This window comes from Semicossyphus pulcher, unplaced genomic scaffold (assembly GCF_022749685.1).
Source record: "Semicossyphus pulcher isolate SPU_LCO1_2020_fin unplaced genomic scaffold, fSemPul1.0.p SCAF_6, whole genome shotgun sequence".
NCBI lineage: Eukaryota > Metazoa > Chordata > Actinopteri > Labriformes > Labridae > Semicossyphus > Semicossyphus pulcher.
The window spans coordinates 30,919,981-30,943,554 of NW_027211737.1; the positions used below are offsets into that span (position 1 = coordinate 30,919,981).

The 23,574-nt window shown below is 45.1% G+C and overlaps 1 protein-coding gene across 1 annotated transcript; it reads left to right on the plus strand.

Moving 5' to 3' along the window:
* The first annotated feature begins 236 nt into the window (after window positions 1-236).
* c5 (complement component 5) lies at window positions 237-22,206 on the plus strand. Its single transcript, XM_069682743.1, has 42 exons — window positions 237-304; window positions 1,886-2,081; window positions 2,170-2,323; window positions 2,528-2,598; window positions 3,430-3,527; window positions 3,839-3,921; window positions 4,019-4,109; window positions 4,194-4,302; window positions 4,608-4,740; window positions 4,846-4,961; window positions 6,160-6,348; window positions 6,440-6,643; window positions 6,732-6,944; window positions 7,922-8,071; window positions 8,175-8,301; window positions 9,106-9,171; window positions 9,315-9,506; window positions 9,656-9,740; window positions 10,142-10,224; window positions 10,472-10,611; window positions 11,103-11,336; window positions 11,853-11,913; window positions 12,002-12,091; window positions 13,854-14,066; window positions 14,148-14,226; window positions 14,386-14,545; window positions 14,659-14,763; window positions 15,464-15,635; window positions 15,828-15,952; window positions 16,166-16,246; window positions 17,712-17,864; window positions 17,977-18,039; window positions 18,127-18,214; window positions 18,364-18,403; window positions 18,597-18,699; window positions 18,875-18,949; window positions 19,363-19,468; window positions 20,311-20,394; window positions 20,510-20,599; window positions 20,732-20,827; window positions 21,837-21,975; window positions 22,065-22,206. The coding sequence occupies exons 1-42, from the start codon at window positions 237-239 to the stop codon at window positions 22,204-22,206; spliced, it is 5,067 nt and encodes a 1,688-aa protein (XP_069538844.1).
* Window positions 22,207-23,574: the final 1,368 nt, after the last annotated feature.

Sequence of the window (23,574 nt, forward strand, 5' to 3'; positions counted from 1 at the left end):
CAGACTGAGTAAACTCACCTTTGGGACACACACACACACACACAGGGGAACTTCCCGCTTGCTCCTGTTGTCTGATGACCTGCAGGTATTTGCCAATAGTTGAGTTGATCAATAACTAATAAAATGTAACTGTCAGTGACTTTTCTCCGTCAGTTTTGTGTTTTCGGAGCTCGTGTGTGTTTTAATAGATTTGTGTGTTTTCAGAGCCCGGTGAGTGTTTTCTCCTCACCGTCAGGATGAAGGTGTGTGTCCTCCTGATGTGTGTGTTTGGTCTCTGTTGGAGGACCGAGGCCGAGTCCAGATCGTAAGTCAATTTTTTACTCTTTCACTTGTTTTCTTCTTGTCGTGCATACGTGACAAACAACAATACAAGACGACAACAAGTCCTGTTGACGTCACAGCTGCAGGACTGTGGTGCATTTTGTTTTGGATATTTTATTCTAAACAGACCACGCAGCTACATCTTTGTGTGTGTGTGTGTGTGTGTGTGTGTGTGTGTGTGCGTGCATGAGGCAGAGCAGAGGTGTACACAAACTCTGTGAGGGTCTGCAACAGGAGAAATCTCCTCCATTTGCACAAACATGGACATCAACTTGAGCTCCCTTTTTAATAAACAATCCAGTGTAGTTAATGAAGAGTCTGATAAACACTGATGGAGCCAAATTCCGGCTGTGCTTAAAGTTTGTTCAGACAAGGAGCAAAGCTAATGTTTCGTACAGTTTGAATATATATTAAGTTTATTGTAGCATCTGTACCTCTGAACTTTTTCATCTTAAGCGAGAAATATTCATGGCACTGTGTCAGCGTTTAGATTCTCCTGAAGTCCTGCTGTGCCATCAAAAGGGCCTCATCCAAACTTCATTCAAAAAACAAGCATTTTAAAAGTTGTTTGCTTGTCGCCTTGCAGTCAGACGAGACCTGGCATTCATTTTTACTTTATACAAATCTGCATCATGATGTAGTAATTTCGGCTTCCTTTTGACCCGTTCAGAGAATCATATGTTGGCAAAATCTGTTTGTTTTGGGTTCATATTGCTGCAGTAAGCCAGATTTGACCTAGTTGACAGATGTCCATAAGAGAAATCCTGGTACAGATCCTAGCTAACAGCTCCTCACACTGGGCACTGGTCAGCCTCAAGTAGCTAAAAGCAGCAGGAAAGTTAAACAGAGCTGTGAGGAACTCTGGGTGATGTTATGAACGCTGACATAACAGTAGCTGTGTCCCAATCCGGGGGTTACAGCCTTTGAATCCCATTTGCGTCACGGCGGTGCGTAACAGGCTGTTCCAATTCGGAGGCTCCTTCAAATGCGGCCAACAGATGCGTCCTCCGTTTCCCAGGCCACTAAGGATCCATCGGGTGCATCCTTCGCAGATTAACATATCCCGAGATGCTTGCGCGCCAATGTCGACGAAATGGTGGACTTTCACGCGGCCATGGAATACACTTTAAAGTGTGAAAGTTTTTGAATTCAACTCAATCGAAAAGCTGCGTTACACATGTTTAAGAGAACGAAAGGGCCCTTGAAACAGATTATCTTTAAAATAACTGACTCGACGTTAGTTATGCTAGCTAGTTAGCCCACTAGCTACCTGTTGCTAGGCAACAGGAGCGGCATTTGGTGATGCAAGGGTAAGGGCTGGACCAGCTGTTGATGCAAACAGGAAGTCCTCTGTAGACCAGACCGTCTCATTTCAGTTCAGCTTTAACGTCTACGCGGGCTATGAATGGAGCATCCTCCGTGGACCGCCTCCTTCGAAGGCTGCAGCCCCTGGATTGGGACACAGCTAGTGTTTTGTTGTTGCTTTGCTGTCCTGTTCCACCACTTCCTGTTTGAGCAGGAAACGCATCACATACAGGAAGTAAAGTGTCTCCTCCTCCCTCAGGTATCTGATCACAGCTCCTCTCTCGCTGCGTCTGGACGCTGTGGAGACGGTGCTGCTGCAGCTGTTTGGTTTCACAGAGGAGGTGACTGTCCACGTGTTCCTGAAGACCTCCATGGCTCTGGATCACGTGGTCCTGGCTCGGGAGGTCGTGACCCTCAATGCCCAGAACCACTACCAGGCCGCCGCCAGAGTCCGGGTCAGTCATGAGACACAGAGCGAGACCGCAGGAGGTCGTCACAGTTTATCTTTAGGAGGAGATTTTAATCGACTGCTTGTGTCTCCAGCTGCACCCAGGTAAGCTGGATAAGAGTGTGAGTCATGTGATCCTTCACGTCCAATCAGCAGAGATCAACCAGCACCTGTCCATCTCTGTAAGCCGCTCCAACGGCTTCCTGTTCATCCAGACAGACAAACCGCTGTACACCCCGCAACAGAGCGGTGAGAACAAGTCCACAACTCCTAAATACAACAGATCCTCAATGTCCCATAATGCATTGCACACCCACTTTCTAAAAGTTGTGTACCTGAATGCATCATGGGATTTGTTAAATAAACTGACTTACTGATACTTTTTACCTTGCCTCACATAAGACTTTGTGTGTGTGTGTGTGTGTGTGTGTGTGTGTGTGTGTGTGTGTCCAGTCAAGGTGAGGGCATTTTCTATGAACCAGGAGTTGAGGCCAGCCAATCGCAGCGTCTTCCTGACCTTCAAGGTGAGTGTAATACACCTGCAGGACCACCAGGGGGCAGCGGCACAACCAATGACTGTATAACACGTATGTATAAACTGTACTGTACTGTATAAAAGATGGACGACCGTCTCCACCTCCTCTCGTTGTACCAAAAATGAAGCCAAGATCCCCCCGGAGCGGACGCTGCCATCTTGCTCATCTGTATCCAGAGTGTGTGCAGTAGAGATCGGCTGGTGGTGCCGCAGTACTGATGTCCCGCCCCTTCCTCTACCCAAAACACACCTTTACCTTGTGTCCTTGGCGTGTTGGAGCCCTCAGGTGGGCTCAGTCTGCAGCAGAACAGCTTCTTGTGTTGGTCTGAAGCAGATATTCACGCTGATGGAAAGTTCAATGACTGTAGTGTTAGTGTTAGTAACGTCTCCTCTCGCCGTTCCTCCTGTACTCTGCTACTCAGGAACAGAACGCTGCAGGAGCCCCATTTGTCAACAGAGCTGTCAATCATGAGGCCACACCCCCTTTTTACAGCATTAAATAACTAATTAAAAGTAAACTTGTCAGAAAAATGAACACTTGGACGTAAATCAGCATGATAAGAACTAACTATAATGACAGAAACCATGTTTGAGAAAAATGTATTTGACATGTATTTTGATTTTATAGTTTGACTCATGTCCCATCTGTTAACATGGAGGAGGCGGGCTTTATGAGCTATACTGCAGCCAGTCAGCAGGGGGCGATAGAGAGGGTTTAGGGAGCAGTCATGTCGGCCATCTTTTTATACAGTTGATGGTGTCAATGTGTTGATTCCTCTGGAGTCAAAGTGATCTCACATCAGTGGTCTTGTCCCCACAGGACCCCGATCGGAGCACAGTGGACATCGTGGAGATGTTCGATATCAATAATGGAATCCCGTCGATGCAGAACCCTTTTAGGATCCCGATCAAACCAAAGTAAGAAGCTTACTGTTTCATCTGTTTGACTGTTATTATGATTGACCCTTTTGAACTTTTGAACTTTGATTTTGTGCTGTTTGAGATGTTGTTGCTCCTACTCAAAGCTTTTTATAATGTTTTAATGTGATTCCAGGATGTTTGACGTGTTGTTATTGTGATTCCAGGCTGTTCCCAGGCTGTTTTAACTGATGTTCCAGGCCGTTTGGAATATTTTCAGTGTAGTTCAAGGTGTTTTATTCTGTTCTTATTGTGATTCCAGGCTTCTTCTAACACTGTTTTTGGTTAAAAGGTTGTTACTGTGATTACAGGTTGGGGATTTGGACCATTGAAGCCTCCTACTCTGATGATTTCACCACAACAGCAAGAACAGACTTTGAAGTGAAGGAATATGGTGACTTAATCTGCTTCATCAGACCATAAACGTGTTTTTTTCATGGTGTAATGTTCGTAATAATGGTGGGTGTGAAGTGTTTACTTCTGTCTGTCAGTTCTCCCCAGCTTCTCCATCCTCGTGGAACCAGAAATGAACTACATCAGCTACGGACAGTTCACCCGTTTTAACTTCAAGGTGTCTGCCAGGTGAATAAACGCGCTGACTCACAGATATAAAACACGTCAGTGATTATTCAGCTGTAAGTTAGACTGAGTGTGTGATGTTGTCAGGTATCTGCACGGAGCTCCGGTGACTGGAGGCGAGGCTTTTCTGCGCTACGGCTACGTTAGCGGGAAGAATGCTCCGGTTATCATCCCGAATTCTGTGTCCAGAGAGAGAGTAAGAAAGAGTCACTGTAAACACACAGATCAGACAACAGCTCGCAGATCTGCAGCAAACTGAAGCTGGGGAATCATTGAACGGCAGGAAGTAACTGATCAAAGAATAAGAGAAGAATCAGATCAAACTTACAGCACAGCCTGTTTAATATTTGACACAGATTGTATTCAGTATTAGAAAATAATTATCTTAAACCCGGATTATTGCCTTAAAAGAAAAATGATTTCACTCTTCCTTCTCAGCTCAGACGATACTGTGTACACATCAAGTATTAGCATGTTGTTAGCATGTCCTGTGTCCATCAGTTGTCCACAACAGGTGAAGTGGACGTGACTGTTAACATGGAGACCGTTCTGTCCAAATACGACGGACCGAAGGACCTCGACAGTCTGGTGGGGAAGTACCTGTACATCGCTGTCTTGCTGAAGGAGGACACAGGTACACACACACACACACACACACACACACACACACACACAGAAACGTGATCAAAGTCTTCACCTTTAGATTTGATGTATTTCTTCCCTGGTCTCTGTCTCTCAGGTGGTATCACTCAAGAGGCGGAGTTTGCTGCAGTGAAGTTTGTTAAATCCCCTTACAGGCTGAGCCTGGTGTCCACACCCCCCTTCATCAAACCTGGACTTCCTTATAACATCCAGGTGTGTGTCCGTGCCATCACATTGTTTGAAATGTGGCAGCTTTTCATTGCATTTGCTGTGTTAGCGCATTGTGCAGGCAGCAGGTGTAATACAACTCATTATTTTGCCAAACTAGCTAGCTAAGTGGGTGCAGCTGTACACAATAGCTAGCTATAGCTAACTGCCAACTAACTAGCTGGTTAGCACAGCAGCCTCATACTTATATGTGTCTAACTTTCTATTTTGAACTCCCTTAAAATTGTATAAAACATGGGCATAGTCAAAATATTTGATGATGTGATTTATGTAGCCGGCCTCCCGAGGTGCGTTAACGTTTTTATTAACATTTTTCTTTCATTCAGGACTTATTTGCAGTTATTTCTGCTAACATAAAAAGATAAAAAACTCTTATTCTCCTGTTTTGCAAACCAAACTTGCAAACCCTAACAACTGGTTAGCAGACAAAATTTTACATGGCTGACCTTTGACCTTTCCCTCTGCTGTCAGGACAAGAAAACACAGTAGAAGCACTGAGAAGACTCTTTAACTTAGCGGCGCTAACTGCTTTAGCACAAACACACTCAAAAGACGAGAAAATGAGACAAAAAAGGACAAAAATTCATCATTTCAACAGTCCATCTTTTTAAACATGTCCGCATGGTGCGCGCTGTGGCTACAGAAACTGGGGTTAATTTAGGATGCTAGCTAGTATTTATAGGAAGGCTAATTAGGTAGTTTTTGTGAGTAAATTACGTTATTTGCAGGCTTTGTTGAAGCCTGATGTTATGCTAAGTAGCAGACTGTTTGTCGTCAAAGTGGGACGATAGCAGGAGGCTTTAGATTGTGGTAAAACTACCAAGCTGCCAATGAGCTAATTAGCACGCTAGAAACTTTCTGTCGAAGCAGCTCTCATTTCTGAAGCCTGAAATCCATTTTTCCTATTTTTAAAACATAAAAAACTTTGGCAAAACAGCGCTGATGTACAAGATTGAGTTTATTTGATTTTAAAACATTTCCAGTGGCGAATGAAGCTACGTAGCCTGAACACAAGCTGCTGTGAGCATTCAGCGCTAAGATGCTAGCTGAAATTGTTGCTAAAAAACATCTAAATCAAAAGTGTGGCACGGTCAGCTTCTAATTGGATCTCGAGTGTGCTGTGTCATAAAGCGTTGAACGTTGAATCCCGAAGTTACGCAGTGATTGTATCATTTCTCTGCAGGTGTTGGTGAAGGATCACCTGGACAAACCGGTGAACAGGGTTCAGGTCCGTCTGGTGGAGCGACAGTTGTTCAGACAGGGGGGAGAGAGCGAGACGCTGCCCTGTCCTGACAGCGCCAAAAGCCAAACAGATGGCCTCGCTGTCTTTATCTGCAACACGCCGAGTGGAGGAAGCAAAGCGATACTAAAGGTGAGGAAGAGGAGGAGGAAGACCAGGTGTTTCATTCATGTTGTTTTATGTGTTTAGAGCTGTTTCCTTCTCATTCCCTTTGTTGACACAGTTTGAGACGGCAGACTCCGCCCTCCCAGCAGCCAGTCAGGCCACTCTGAAACTGGAGGCGGCGGCTTATCGCTCCCCGAACCAGCGTTACCTTTACATCGACCCTCCGCTGCCCGGCCGCGGCCTGGAGCTGGGACAATTCACAAACATCAAGGTGTACTCGGCCACGCCCTCCTACGTGCCCGTCAGAGGCCTCAGCTACGTGGTGAGGAAACACAGCTGATGACGCACGATGTCGGTGTTTGCTCTGTTTCCACAGTTAATGATGTCATCATTCCTGCTTGCTCCCTCAGGTGGTCTCTAAAGGTAAGGTGGTGAAGTTTGGCAGTCAGAAGTTTCTCTCCAGCGCCGATAACAAACAGACTGTGAGGTTCGAGGTGACGTCCTCCATGGTCCCGTCCATCAGGCTGCTCGTCTACTACATTCTGTTCGGAGAGGGGACGTCTGAGCTGGTGGCCGACTCCGTCTGGCTGGACGTCAAAGATAAGTGTGTCAACGGACTCCAGGTACAGGAACTATGTTATATTACTCTTTAGACTTATACTCATTCTAACCAAAAACTTAAAGTGTAGGCCTACCTGATCCCTGACCGTCCTGCTAGCCATCACAGATCTTGGACTTTTCAGATTTTTTACAGGAGGAATGTTGAAAATATGAACACATTTGAGGCAATCTTTTGAGTGTGGAGAAAAACAACATCAAGCAGGTGTGAAACAACACAAACACATATTTGTGTCCGACTGAAAAAGATCCATTAAGGTCAAGCAAACCATGTAAGTCAGAACTTCTCAGGGGACGTGCACTCAGTGCTGCCACTGGTGGCTGCAAGATGTACTGAAGTGAAACAGTTAATGGGGTGCATCAGGTATATCTAAATATATTTTATTTATATATATTTTGAGGTCTAAATAACAAACAGGTGAGAAAAATGTTGTGGCATTACTCCAGTAGATTTCGTTAATGGAATCTGGTGGCTATGAGTAGAGCGATATAACGGCTGTTTCTTGTTACAATAAAGGCTCTTACTCTGTAGGGACTCTTTCTGTCATGTTGTCAGACCCGTACAATAACAATTTTGAGCCTGTTCATGGGAAACACAAGAACTTTGGACACAGTTTCATCAGATGCATTTGCCCCAAAGGATTACATTGCAGCCACTACAGCCTGTTTGCTGCTTCTAGCTGAATCAGCTGGAGCTATTTGAAAACTTGTTGTGCCCATTAGTCATTCTGACACCAAAATATGTTAAAAAGTTACTGTATAGATAAGTGACTCAGTGTCCTGCCTCAGATTTCTCCTGCTAATATAAGAACCATAACAACAGATGGAGAATATCTGATGAGGCTGTTTCGTGCTGTTTACAGTTTTTCATTCACTTTGCAACCAAATAAATAAATCATGTTATTTGTGGTTCACATTTCTGAATGTACATTAAAAAGTATGTTTTGTTTTGAATGTGTGTGCGTGTATGTTTGTGTGTCAGACTGAAGTGTCATTTCGTGGGGGGGACTACAGACCAAAGGATAATCTCCAGCTGGACATACAGACCAATCAGGACGGTCTGGTGGCTCTGTCCGCTGTGGACTCCGCCCTCTTCACTCTACGACCAAACTTCAGGGACCCCGTTACAATGGTAACATCCCATTTGACTCAACAGTATTAGTTACAAACAGTGCCTGTGAATTGTATTTGAGGTTTGAAGAAAAAACAGTAACAGTAAGTACGGTGGCCTGCAGGTGCTGCGTCACATAGAGCAGAGCGACCAGGGCTGCGGAGGAGGTGGAGGCATAGACAGTGCAGACGTCTTCCGATTGGCCGGCCTCACCTTCATCACCAACGCCAACGCCAGACCATCATCAAGCAGTAAGTCAGTCAATCAATCAATGAATCAATGACTCTATATAAAGATGAACGACGTGTCTCCACCTCCTCTCGTTGTAAAAAATGAAGCCAAAATCCCCCCTGAGAGGGCGCTGCCATCTTGTTCATTTGTATCCAGAGTGTGTGCAGTAGATATCGGCTGGTGGAGCCGCTATACTGACGTCTCGCCCCTTTCTCCACCCACAACACACCTTTACCTTGTGTCCTTGCTGTGTTGGAGCCCTCAGGTGGGCTCAGTCTGCAGCAGAACAGCTTCTTGTGTCGGTCTGAAGCAGATATTCACGCTGATGGAAAGTTCAGTGACTGTAGTGTTAGTGTTAGTTACGTCTCCTCTCGCCGTTCCTCCTCTACTCTGCTACTCGGGAACAGAACGCTGCAGGAGCCCCATTTGTCAACAGAGCTGTCAATCATGAGGCCACACCCCCTTTTTATGGCATCAATAACTAATTAAAAGTAAACTTGTCAGAAAGTTGAAAACTTGGACATAAATCAGCATGATAAGAACTAACTATAATGACAGAAACCATGTTGGAGAAAAATGTATTTGACGTGTATTTTGATTTTATAGTTTGACTCATGTCCCATCTGTTAACATGGAGGAGGCGGGCTTTATGACCTATAGTGCAGCCAGTCAGCAGGGGGCGATAGAGAGGGTTTGGCTTCTCTTTTAGTGAGCTGTCATGTCGTCCTTCTTTTTATACAGTAATTTCAAACAATGACTAAATCTAATCTGTGTGGTTTTAATATGTTTTGGAAGTGGTTAAATGTAAGCGTGTCTGTGAGCAGATGAGGCGTGCACGGCAGCGGTGCGTCCAAGGCGAGCTCTGACTCTAGAGGAGAAGACAAAGAAAGGTAGGACACCTGTCAGTCATTTCTTTGGGGTTAAATTAACGTTCACCTGTGGGTCAGATTCAGGTGTGACATTATATTAGACACAAAACATTAGCCTCTTTTCACATGTAGGTAGGTAACAGTCTGTCCTTCTGTCTGTTCAGCTGAGAGTTACGGTAATCTGAAGGCGTGCTGCGAGCAGGGCATGAAGTACATCCCCAAGAGTGTGACCTGCCAACAGTTCGCCCAGCAGGTGATCCGGAAACACCACCGCTGCAGACAGGTCTTCAGAGCCTGCTGTGAGTTCATCCAGGAGAACCTGGACAACGACGAGAACCTCATCCTGGGACGCAACGGTCAGTCTGGACTCCCCAACACACACACACACACACACACACACACACACACACACAGGCCACAGGTACACACCCTCTCCGGGAAACTCTGCATACGTGACAGAGACTTTCACAATATTTAAACCACCCTCCTGACCGTGTGTCCACAGAGATGGGTGCGAACTTCGACCTGGCTCCTTCTCTGTTGCGCAGCTACTTTCCGGAGAGCTGGATGTGGGAGGTGCAGCCCGTCAGGTGACACAAATCAACACACACACACACAGCAGTCTCTGTTTGGACAAAGAGGTGGAAAGTAGCAAAGTACATTTATTCAAGCTCTGTTCAGTCTTTGATGGTTTCTTTACTTTGGTGTTTATGCTCCTTTATAATTGTTCTCTGCTAAAACTGAGAGGGAAATCCTGTACTTGAAACTAAAGCAGCTCTCAGGAACTGTCATTTTGTGTTGATTCGGCGCCCCCTGTGGACGAAAGCAGTATGCCACCTGTTGTACAGATCATGATCTTTCTATCAAATGATAGAAAGAAGTAATTGATTGCAGTTGTATTGATGTATGATGTAAGTGTATTAGGATCTGTTTCAGACTTGTGATGATGATGAGACTTCTGTTAATGTTTTTGTTATTTGTGTGTCTGTAGTCCGGGCAAGTTACGAGTCACGAGGTCTCTTCCCGACTCTCTCACCACCTGGGAGATCAAGGCCATCGGGATGTTCAAGGACGGTCAGTGTCTTTACTTCCTTTATTCTTCCTTTAAGTTCAACATCACTCGTCTCTGTTCTTTATTACTTTCTTCTTTTAACTGTTAAATTACTGCCAGGTGTGTAAATCATTCATAAGGCTGTATGATTAGCTTCATGCGAGAGGTAGCCGCTCTGATGCCAACGTTTTCAGATAAAAATACCAAATATTGGAGTCAGCGTGCTTCCTTGTTTCTGAACTGTTTGGTTTAAACTGCGTCCTCCTTCAGGTATGTGTGTTGCAGAGCCGGCTCGGGTGCCGGTCAATCTGCCGCTCAGTGTGGACGTCCCGCTGCCGTATCAGGTGGTCCGAGGAGAACAGCTGGAGCTGAAAGGCTCAGTGTACAACCAGCAGGCTGACAGCATCCAGGTACCAACCACATCAACTACATCTACTACTTAGCTTTTTCTTTAAAGATTATTGTTTGGACCTTTATTTATAGAGAGGACACTGGATAGTGTCAGAAGCAGGGGAAGAGAATTTGACAGTTCTTACCAAATGTATAAAATGTCATGGGTTGGAAACGGCTCAAACACGCCATCTACTGTTTTAAATCAGCCCTGGACCTTGCCAGCCGATGGTGACGTAGAGGCGACCGTTCGGGACAAAGCTATGTGATGAAATTTAGAAAAAAACCCACCTGTCAATCAGAGGTGGGCGGTACACCCCCCCGGCCCCGTCTTTGAGAGGGAGTCTGTGAAACGGTCATTTTATAATCCTGATCGAGACAAATCATTTACTAGGGTTTACACTGTTTTTGCTGGCACATTGTACATTAGCCTTCTAGCTAACGTTAAGTTAGCACTCATAGACTGCGGCCATTCTGCGCAGTTACACTTGAAATGCTTCTTTTTCCTCAGTACTGCGTCACGCTGACGGCCGGCCCGGCGCTGTGCCTGCTGCAGTCGCAGTCAGCTCCCGGGGGGGAGGGGCTACACTCCACCGCCTGCATCTGGAGCCGCCTGTCTGCAGGGGGCATGGGGACAGTGACCTTCACCGTGCTGGGCCTGCAGCCCGGAGAACACACGCTGACCTTCACCCTGAAGACACGCCAAGGACAGAGAGACATCGTGGAGAAGAAGCTGCGAGTGGTGGTGCGTACAGGGACGGATGGAGGAAGTATAAACTGTAGATATAATCACAGACAGACAATAAACTGAGCTGCATTAATACATGAATAACACATAATTAGGTGCTGACTCTGGATCGGTAGAGTCTGACGGGGAACATTAACACCTTTCCCCCTCATTTCCTGTCAACTCTCGACTGTTACATCTCAAATAAGGATTTAAAATAAGGCCTGAAAATGCTCCAAAATATAAAGAAAAAAACCCCTTACTTCTCAAACACCTGATAAGGTTATTTTAACATTTGCTAACCTGTGTTTTTATATGTAAACATGGCGTCTGTATGCTTTCATGGCCTGCCTGCTGATTTCTTTGCCTCCTCTCATCCAATGTTAATCATTTATGAACCATAAATCTGTTCCTCTTTTTGATAACGATAGCTAACACTCATGACAGGTACAGAGCGTTAATGAAGTAGCACCTGTTGCTCTGTAGGGAAACATTTTAATGTAACGGAGAAGGAACTGTCTGCTGTGTTTCCAGCCTGAAGGACTGAGGAGGGAGAGCTTCTCTGGAGGGAGGCTGGACCCGCAGGGAATCTACGGTGCGTTCACGGCTCTGCTGTCCCGGGATGTGTGTGCGGCCGCTCTTTCCTGACAGGTCAGTCACTCTGTTCTGTGTTTCTGTCGCAGGTGCGGAGAAGAGAATCGTGGAGCTGAGGAACAAAGTGCCGACCAACATCGCTCCCAACACGCCTGTGGAGAGGATGCTGACCATCAATGGTAAGACGTTTAAAGAGACTCAGAGAGGGAGTGATGTAGCATGAGGTGATGTTTGATCCCCCTCCAGTGAACACAGAGATAAGCACAGAGAGTGGGGAGTGATGACAGTAAAGTGTGTAACTGGACATGATCTCATATCATCTATATTAGCATAAATTAGCTGCAGAAGCCTGTTATCTAAATTGTTCTCCTGTCGTTGCAACAGAAATGCAGTCATAGCTGCAGACAGACCTGTAAAAGCAAGAGCACAAACTTTCAACATATTGTGAAATACTTCAGACAGGGTGATGATGAACTAACGTCTAAACGACAAAGGATACCTTGAAGCAGGCGTTGGGTACACACAGGTATCAGCCGCTAAATAGTACCTTAGCACAGATGCTACTGATACTGTTGAAGCCATTTTTGCTTTCTTATAATTACTATTGTTTGATCAAATGGTCTGAGATGTTCGTGAATTGTTTTTATTATTATTATTTTTGCATCACCATGAATTGCTGCCCCTTTAATATGCAACGTGGCCGCAGTTAAGAAGCCGCCTACCTCTATGTCCATGTATAGAAGAGAGAAAGGAGGAGACAGGTGATGGCAGGTGAAGGGTTAGACGGGGACACGGAGAAGTCTTTTGACTAATTGAAGTGACTTTTTAACAAAAATATAGCCACTGTTCAGTGTCGGGGAGCTGTGGTTTCTGACTCACTCTGACGCACAAACAAAACGATTATCAAAACTTTCTTCAGCCAAAAGACAACAAAAGAGCTCGAGCTCAAAAGACTTCTCCGTGTCCCCGTCTAACCCTTCACCTGCCATCACCTGTCTCCTCCTTTCTCTCTTCTATATATACGGTATATAGAGGTAGGCGGCTTCTTTACAGCGGCCACCGTGCATATTAAAGGGGCAGCAATTAATGGTGCTGCAAAAAATAATAATAAAATAATTCTCAGACCATTTGATCAAACAATATTAATTATAAGAAAGCAAAAATGGCTCCAACAGGTACCTTGACACAGAGGCTGATGGATACCTTTAAACAGATGTTAAGCTGGTCTTAAAAACAGACAGTTACTTGAAAACAGTTGCTCTGGTCGAGGAAGGGAAGCCACTGGGCTTTCTTTAGGCACACTCGCACCGAGCAAAGGGTTTTGTTGAAAATGCCGTTATTAAATCTTTGCATATCTTGTTAAAAAAAACAACAACATCAAAGAGATAAACACCGACCAGTTCAACCCTCATCGGGTCTTCCTCAGGGCGTGGCCGGGTACATTCATGAAAGGTGAGGTTCACTTATATCATCAATAGGCCTGGAGGCTGAACTACACCATCAACGACTACCATCACGGCAGCAGCAGCCTGCGAGTGGAAGGGATTGATTCAATAAAGGCATTTTAAATGAAATCCTTGGCTCAGTGTGCCTGAAGAAAGCCCAGTGGCTTCCCTCCTTCAACTGTTTTTTAGCCTTCAAGAGTCCCTGGTGTTCACCTGGTGTTTACTACCTTCCAGCCATGAGCAGCTGGTATCCCTCTTTTTCTTAGCCCACTATATGGTACCTACAAACAGACGCTAAAGGATAACTAAAAACAGTGACTAAAAAGAGCCTCTAAAAACAGACACTAAAAGATATTTTGAACAGCCATTGAAGGGAACATTTAGTACCGTAAGATGGCTACAAGGAAACCATGACGACACGTACTCTAAATGAACCAGCCTCTCTCCCCTCCTGTGGTTTCTCACTGTCATGTGATGTGTGTGTGTTATCGACCAGGTGAGGTGCTCAGCGACGTCCTGTCAGTGGTTCACAGCCCCGAAGGCCTCCGGCAGCTCATCAACCTGCCAGCCGGGTCGGCAGAGGCGGAGCTAGGTGGAATCCTCCTCCTGGTCCACGTGTATCAGTACCTGGAGACGATGGGGCGCTGGGACGTCCTGGGAGAGGACATCAGGAAGAACTCGGCAGACATGAGACAGAGGATCAAAGACGGTGAGGAGACACCACAGAGAGTAACCTGAGGAGGTTAATGTGCTGCTCACTGACTGTGTGTGTGTGTGTGTGTGTGTGCAGGTCTGGTCAGTATCAGTTCATTCAGAAAAGAAGAAGACTCCAGCTACAGCATGTGGACAAAGAGAGAATCCAGCACTTGGTCAGAACACACACACACACTTTGGCGCCATCTGGTGGTCCTGTTCAGAAAGAAACCGTGGCAGAAAGCAGCGCCCTAATACCATCGCTCCGTATCTTTCTGTCGCTGTCTCTCTCGTCTCCCTCTCCGTCCCTGTCTCTCTGCCTGTCTGTCTCTCAGGCTGACTGCCCTGGTGGTGAAGACCCTGTCTGTGATGGACCCGTTTGTGTCTGTGGACCATCAGTCTCTGTCAGAGTCTGTGACCTGGTTGATCCGCAGCACGCAGCAGAGCGACGGGTCCTTCAGCGACACGTCCTCCTACAGACCCAACAGAGCCATGGTCTCCTCCTCCTCCTCCTCCTCCTCATTCCCCCCATCATACTCCTCCTCTTGTTCTTTCTCCTCAGGTTGAGACAAAACATTTAATATTTTCTGTGTTCTGATTGGCTGCAGGCCGAGGGGACAAATGCTGTCGACCAATCAGTGTATCTGACGTCCTTTGTGCTGATCGCGTTACACCGAGCGACGAGCATCAAAGACCCGATCCTGCAGCTCCGCGTGAGAACACACCTCCTCCTCTTTGTCCTCCTCTTCCTCCCCTCACCTCCTCATCAACTCCTCTTCCTCCTCTTCCTGTTCTTCTCTTTCTCCTGTCACCTATTCATGCTCCTCCTCTCTTCTGATCTTCTTCCTCCTGCAAACTCCTAAATCCTCTGGTTTTCTTTACATTCTCCTCTTCCTCTTCATCCTCCTCTCCTGCATCGGCTGTCCCCCTCTTGAACCTCCTTTTCCTCACCCTTTCACTCTTTCTCTCCTTTGATTTTTATCCCCTCTTCCTCCTATCTCCTTCCATCCTCCTCTTCCTCTTCCTCCTGCCATCCTCCTCTCACTCCTGTCAGCTCCTCATCCTTTGGTCTTCTTTTCAACTTCCTCTTCCTCCTCTTCATCCTCTTCTTCCTCATCTCTTCCTCTTCCTCCTGTCATCACCTCTTCCATCTCGTCTTCCTCCTTTTCCATGTTACACCTCCTCTTTCTCCTCCTACTCATATCACCTCTTCCTCATGTTATCTCTACATCCACCTGTGTTTTCTTCTTCTTCTTCTTCGTTAATCTTCCTCCTCTCCTCTTCCTCCTGTCGGAGTAAATTCAGTTTATATTAACATTTATGAACTTTTCCTTATTCTCCTCTTTCCTCCCTCATCCTCCTCTCCTGTCTTTATTTCCTCTCCTTGTTTCCTCTCCTCCTCTTCTCTCTCAGTCCCACGATGACAGCATGAACTCTGCCGCCAACTACATTTCCCAGCATGCCTTGGATGTGAAGAGTGTATATGTGCGTGCGGTGGCGACCTACTCTCTGACCCTTCACGACCCCAACAGCATGGCGGTGTCCTCGCTGCTCAGCAGCCTGGAGAACCTGGCTCGACAGAAAGGTGCGCGTGTTCTCAACTGAATCCAACATGGCTGACGTCCAGATACGTCAAACTTAAAGAGTGAAAGAGTTTCCATGAAATGTTTGCAGCAAACAACTGGCTGCTTTTTCTTCTCTCTGGCTCTAGGTATAAAAAGTAAAACCATTTACTCTGTGTGTGTGTGTGTGTGTGTGTGTGTGTGTGTGTGTGTAGGTAACCCCGCTACGCTCAGGTACTGGCAGGAGTCCAGTGTGACGACTGATTGGCTGAAACCCGACCAATCCAGCAGTCTGACGGTGGAGACGACAGCGTACATGCTGCTGACTATGCTGCTGAAGGTGCTGCTACTTCCTGTTCATCATTCCTCGTCTTATTACCTGTTTGCTCGTTTTCCACACCTGTTGCTTTAACTCCTCAGCTCGCTGCAGTGACGTAGAAGTTTGTGACGTAATAGATACAGATAACTGTGTAAAAGGTGGAGATAATCAGATGATAAACAGATAAATGATGTTGTTGATTTACTGAAAGAAGTCGGCTGTTTTGTGTTGAAGGGGAGAATCCCGTACGCCAACCCCATCCTGTCCTGGCTGACCCAGGATCAGCACTACGGAGAGGGCTTCTACTCCATACAGGTACACACACACACACACACACACACACACACACACAATCACAAATACAAACAGAAAAACAACTCTGGTCAGTTAGGTGACCTTTGACCTCCATGACCTCTCTCTCTGTGCCTGTCTTTCTCTCTCCCTCTGCAATCTGTCTCTCTTTTTGTCTGTCTCTCTCTGTCTGTCGTCTGTCTGTCTTCTTGTCTGTCTCTCTCTGTCTGCCATCTGTCTCTCTTTTCGTCTGTCTCTCTCTGTCTGCCGTCTGTCTGCCGTCTGTCTGTCATCTGTCTGTCTCTGTCTTCTCGTCTGTCTCTCTCTGTCTGCCGTCTGTCTGTCGTCTGTCTGTCTCTGTCTTCTCGTCTGTCTCTCTCTGTCTGCCGTCTGTCTGTCGTCTGTCTGTCTCTGTCTTCTCGTCTGTCTCTCTCTGTCCGTCGTCTGTCTGTCTTCTCGTCTGTCTCTCTCTGTCTGCCGTCTGTCTTCTTGTCTGTCTCTCTCTGTCCGTCGTCTGTCTGTCTTCTCGTCTGTCTCTCTCTGTCTGCCGTCTGTCTGCCGTCTGTCTGTCGTCTGTCTGTCTCTGTCTTCTCGTCTGTCTCTCTCTGTCCGTCGTCTGTCTGTCTTCTCGTCTGTCTCTCTCTGTCTGCCATCTGTCTTCTTGTCTGTCTCTCTCTGTCCGTCGTCTGTCTGTCTTCTCGTCTGTCTCTCTCTGTCTGCCGTCTGTCTGCCGTCTGTCTGTCGTCTGTCTGTCTCTGTCTTCTCGTCTGTCTCTCTCTGTCTGCCGTCTGTCTGTCTGTCTTCTCGTCTGTCTCTCTCTGTCTGCCGTCTGTCTGTCTTCTCGTCTGTCAATCTCTGTCTGCCATCTGTCTTCTTGTCTGTCTCTCTCTGTCCGTCGTCTGTCTGTCTTCTCGTCTGTCTCTCTCTGTCCATCATCCGTCTCTCTTCTTGTCTGTCTCTCTCTGTCTGCCGTCTGTCTCTCTTCTTGTCTGTCTCTCTCTGTCTGCCATCTGTCTCTCTTCTTGTCTGTCTCTCTCTGTCTGCCATCTGTCTCTCTTCTTGTCTGTCTCTCTCTGTCTGCCATCTGTCTCTCTTCTTGTCTGTCTCTCTCTGTCTGCCATCTGTCTCTCTTCTTGTCTGTCTCTCTCTGTCTGCCATCTGTCTCTCTTCTTGTCTGTCTCTCTCTGTCTGCCGTCTGTCTCCTTTTTGTATGTGTCTTTCTTTTTGTCTCTCTTTCTCTCTCTGCCTGTCTCCTTCTCTTTCTCTGTCTGTCTTCCTCTCTTTCTCTGCCTGTCTCTCTGCCCGTCTCTCTATCTGTCCCTGTCTCTCTCTTGCTATGCCTGTCTGTCTCTTTCTCTCTGCCTGTCTGTCTCTGCCTGTCTCATTCTCTGACTCTCTATTTGCCTGTCCTCTTCTCACTCTTTCTCTGTCTGCCTCTCTCTCATTCTGTCTCACTGCCTGTCTGTCTGTCTGCCTGTCTGTCTCTCAGGACACAGTCTTGACTCTGGAGGCGGTCACAGAGTACAGCAGAGTCATCCCCCGCGCTGTCCTCAGTCAGGACATCAACATCCGCTTCAGCAGGACGGGAGAGCTGAGACAAGTCCAGATCACCCAGAGCCGACCTGTGGCCAGACCCATCCAGGTGAGAGTGAGACAGGTGCAGGACAGTCAGACCGTAAGACAAGTGCAGAGCAGGGAGACAGGTCTAGTTCTCTGCTCTTTCTTTGTTTTTATCTATTTGTTTTTCCTTCCAGGTGACGAAGAATGACATCATCACCGTGTCGACAGGTTATGGGAGGGGCGTGTCCAACGTGAAGGTAGGTGTGGTTTAATACTACAGCTTGCTCCAGTTCACTGTACCTTTAAATTTCCCAGAATGCCCTTTAACTTTGCTGTGTTTCCAGATGAAGACAGTTTACTACGAAATCATCGCGTCCTCAGAGAAATGTAACTTTGACCTCACTATCGAGGTCGCCGGCCGCGACTCCTCCAGTTAGTATTCAATTTAACTTTATCGTCACTACACCTGAAGTAAAGTAAAAACTGTCGTTCTTTTTGTAAACGTTTACTATCTACCTGTCTATCTAGCTGTCTGTCTGCCTGTCTGTCTGTTCCCAGAGTAACTTTCTTCTCCTCCTCAGATCCCAGTAGAAATGCTCCTCACCTGGTCGCCTGTGCAAAGTAAGAAAACTGACACAAAATAAACTTCACAATTTTACCTTTTACAACATTTACATTGAAGATAACATGTTACTGAAAATAATAAGTAATTTATTATTTCATCTTGAGGCCCTCTCAGAATAAAAGACTCAAAATTCTTTGTTAAAAAATATTCTTTGTAGAAAATGTCCATTATTATGTGTGTGTGTTGCAGGTATAAACCTCCTCCTAACGAGGTGTTCACAGAGTCCACTCTGACAGTGATGAAGATCCAGCTGCCAACAGGTGTGGAGGCGTACCTGGAGGACCTGAGACACGTGAGATGAAACAATGTTTATTGTCCACTTTCAACCCTAATATCAGAAGAAACAGTGAACCAGTGTTTACATACATTTGGAAGGAAACTTGTCGTACCTTATTTTATTTTTGATCACCTCAGTATATTTAGGTTCAGATTTTGTCCTTACATTTAGTTAAACTGTTGTTTTGCAGTTCAGAGACACAGATGAGCCGGTCATCTCGCACTATGAACTCCAAGGAAACACTGTGGTCATTCAGCTTGAAGCGGTGAGTGAAAAATATCACATAATATCACACAAATACACCAGACAGCTGGACCAGGATACCACCAGCTGAATGCTCAACAAGTCTGACTTTCTTTGTGATAGCTTCCTGTCTTGTTGCTAGTTTCCTGTGATAAGTTCCTGTCTTGTTGCTAGTTACCTGTGATAACTTCCTGTCTTGTTGTTAGTTCCCTATGATAGCTTCCTGTCTTGTTGCTAGTTTCCTGTGATAGCTTCCTGTCTTGTTGCTAGTTCCCTGTGATAACTTCCTGTCTTGTTGCTAGTTCCCTGTGATAAGTTCCTGTCTTGTTGCTAGTTTCTCTGTGATAGCTTCCTGTCTTGTTGCTAGTTTCCTTCGTGATAGCTTCCTGTCTTGTAACTTTGTTCCCTTGTTATGACTTCCTGTCTTGTTGCCAGGTTCCCTCAGAATCCTTCCTGTGCGTTGGTTTCCGGATCAGGATCGGGTTCAGTGTGAAGGGGGTCACCGAGTCCTTGTTTAGCGTCTATGAGCCTCAAGACAAAGGTAAGAGTCAGGGCCCCATATCCTGGGATTTGTAGTCTTAAAAAGTATTTTTTGTAGTTTTTCAGTCAGATAGAAAACATGAATGCTCTTTTGATAAGAAGTTATTATACCAAGATACTAAGATATAATCCAATGAGATGTGTGTGGATTACAGAGACAAGTCAAGGAAGTGATTAGCCTAGCTTAGCACCACAGAGTCTATAAAGCAGATGGACGACATGACAGCTCCCTAAAAGTGAAGCCAACCCCTCTCTATCGCCCCCTGCTGACTGGCTGTAGTATAGCTCATAAAGCCCGCCTCCTCCATGTTAACAGATGGGACATGAGTCAAACTATAAAATCAAAATACACGTCAAATACATTTTTCTCCAACATGGTTTCTGTCATTATAGTTAGTTCTTATCATGCTGATTTATGTCCAAGTGTTCATTTTTCTCATACGTTTACTTAAATGTATTATTAATTAGTTATTTGATGCTATAAAAAGGGGGTATGACCTCATGATTGACAGCTCTGTTGACAAATGGGGCTCCTGCAGCATTCTGTTCCAGAGTAGAGGAGTACAGGAGGAACAGCGAGAGGAGACGTAACTAACACTAACACTACAGTCATTGAACTTTCCATCAGCGTGAATATCTGCTTCAGACCGACACAAGAAGCTGTTCTGCTGCAGACTGAGCCCACCTGAGGGCTCCAACACATAAAGTCCACAAGTTAAATGTGTGTCCGGGTAGAGGAAGGGGCGGGAGGTCAATACTGTGGCTCCACCAGCCAAAGAGAAGACAAACTGTTGCACTGTTCCTTTAAATTTAGGTTGAATTACGTATTTTTTCCTCTTCCAGGCAGTATGTGCATCAAACCATTCTCCTACCAGGAGCAGAAGCTGCAGCGCCTCTGTGTGGCTGAACAGTGTCAGTGTATGACAGGTATCAGCCTTCCTGTATCACCAGCTGCTGGTTGATGTCAGATTAGGTTTTAATGTAGTTTGTTTGTTGTATGATTGGTTTAGGATCTTAATTTTAACTGATGTTTTTGTTCTAGCTGCGTGTGCTGCCTACAGAGCAAAGATCGATGAGACTTTGACTGTAGCCAAACGACTTGATGAGACCTGCCAGCCTCACATCAAATACGGTGAGAAACAAACAGACAGTTAAGGAAGTGCCTGTAATCATGTATTTTGTATTTAAGAATTCATAGCACACAATTACAACATGTTTCTACTGGTTTTCGCTTGGTTTGTGCTCTCTGTTTGTCTTGCTGCAGCCTATAGGGTTGCAGTGAAGTCTTCAGCAGCAGAAGGAGCGGACTTTATGACCTACACAGCCACCGTAGTCGAAGTCCTGAAGAACACAGATAAAGGTGAAATAGCTCAGTCAGTCAGACCCAAAGCACACATGTTAGAACACAGGCATCCTGTCAGTATGATGCTTTGAAGTCCTTTGTTGAGTTTAGGCGTGGGCCCTCTTTTATTTTACATACTTTCAGGTGTAAATGACTAATGCTTTTGCTCCAGTAGATATTGCAGCTCACAGCCATGAAACGGGCTGTCTGGGGGCCATGGAACAGCTCTTACAGAAAGGATCTTGCCTTAACAAAAAGGTCTATCTCTGTAGGGATCCTTTCTGTAAAGTTGTCAGACACTTAAGGCCAGTTGAGATCGATGATTCGCAACAAGGCTGGATGCAACTGCGAAAAAGAATCTCTTGACATCTGATCGTAAACATTCTAAAAAATGGCCGTTCACATCAAAGCAACGCAACGCACACAGACGCAGCTGATCTCCATAGCAATACTATTTTATATAACGTTAGAATTAGGTCCAGGTTACATGAATTATCTAGTTGGATTTCTGTTATCCAGAGACAGGGTGCCTACGCCAATGTATGCTGTTTCCTGATTGGCTGAAGTGAAATAGCTACATCATTCAGTTCTAAAACTGCATTTGGAGATTTGACATGTCAAATCTTCTGCAACTCCACGCAACGGCTTCAGACGCTCTGCAACTAACCAGCTCACACCGCTGCAATTTTCTCTGCAACATTCTAAAGCTGTTTTGTTGCGTTGCTAATCATTGATCTGAACTGGGCTTTAGGATAACAATCTGAGCCTGTAAGTGGCAAAAACAGGAACTTTTAGTGGACCTACTCTGATCTGATACATTTGCCACCAAGAATGATGCTGCAGCCATTACAGCCAGTTTCATTGCGTCTGGCTGAAGACATCTACTGGCACAATTAAAAACTTTTAAAAACACCAGAATTACCCTTGGAGAAATGTTACCTTGATTCAGGTCATTAGTTCAAGTTGTCTTTTTCTGCTGCTACCTCACGTTATGTTACACAACTTTCCTTTGTTTTGTCTGTTGTAGAGTTAGAGGCGATGAGTTCAGGTGCAGAGGTGGATCTGGTCAAAAAGGTCACCTGCAGTGCTGTTGATATCCAGAACAACAAACAGTACCTGGTGATGGGATCCAGGGGGTCAGAGGTCACGCTCAGCCAAGGCTTCAAGTCAGTGTCTCTACACCTCTCTCTCACCTGTAGTTCTTCTTCCCCTTCCAGTTTGATGTGACTCTGACCTGGGTTTTTCTGTGCTATAGGTATCGTCTTGCTCTGGACTCAGAGGCTGTGGTGGAGCTGTGGCCGACAGAATGTAGTTCTCCTGAGTGTTCGGACTATATTTCCCAGCTGGAGGACTTTGCTCTGGAGCTGCAGTTAGCCAGCTGTCCTGCACTTTTTTGATTTAATCATGAAGGGGGGGTTTATGAAGGGTTGTGAGATGAGGACAGGGAATTAAAACACACTCAGAAAGTTTTTTAGCTCTGGAAATGTCCTTTTTTGTATCATCATTTCATCATCTGGCAATAAAACAAATTTACTGTATGATCTCTGTGTGTAATTGATATAGTGTACTGCTAATACAGGTTGCATTTCATTCATTAAATCATGGAAGGCCCCATAATAAACCAGTTTCTTTTTAAGACAAGACAAAAAGTTCCACAAGTTTGTCACACTTACTCTGCTGCTTCATTACATCACCTATTCATTCAACTCAATTCATTTGAACCTTTATTTAAGCCTCAAAAATCATTGAGGTTTCCCTCATTTGCAATGATGTTGGGATACAGAAAACGACACAATTAAAACAACCAAAAACACAGTAATTAATAAAAACATTTGCAAGCTGAGGTGAAGTGGTTTGAGATTAACCTTCATTTGTCCGAGAGAAATTAGAGTGTCTATCCTGAGAGTGTGTTGTAAGCAAGGCCACATGTTTGGCGCACAAAAACTAAAGCCGGATTTTCCGAGTTCAGAGTAAACGCAAGGGTATTTTGTAGGTTCCAACATACCAGTTCAGCATGGTAGGGCAGCAAATGTCCCATAAGGGATTTATAGATAAAAAGATAATTGATCAGTATAACTATAACACATTACTGGAGTACTGAGGTACAGTTTTGCAAAACAAAATATGTACGAAGTTCTACCTGACTTTAGACATCACTACATCCATTTGCAAAGTAAAAGCTAAAGCTCCTTCACACTTTAAACAATGAGAACTTTTACTTTTGGTCTCATAATATGGGCTCATAATAAAAATTTAAAAAAAAAAAAAATATATATATATATATATATACATTTCTTTAAAGTAACGGATCTGAGTAGAAATTAGTTGAAATTATATATATATATATATATATAGTTATTTATACAGTCTATGGTTGAAACCGTATCTTGACCATCAGTATTTCAGTAATGCTGCCTTAAAGTACTGTCGGAAATATTACAACTGTGTCGAGCCACTACACTATTTGTTTGGACACGATAATCAGAACTAATAACGACCCGAAAAACACGATACTTTGCAGATAAATATAATGGAATATACAATACAAAATTCAATAATGGGATAGGAAACGGGATGATTGGTATCAAACAAGTTATTTGCTCCTAAATAATCGATGGTTGTATCACCGAATATGCCTTGAATCAGAAGAATACGAGTTTAAGAAGAGACCATGAACGCACCATCCACCTGCAGCTCGAGCTCACTTAAAACAGCCGCTCTGGAGGATTTTTCTGGAAACTTTCGGTTAATTCTGTTTTCAGGGA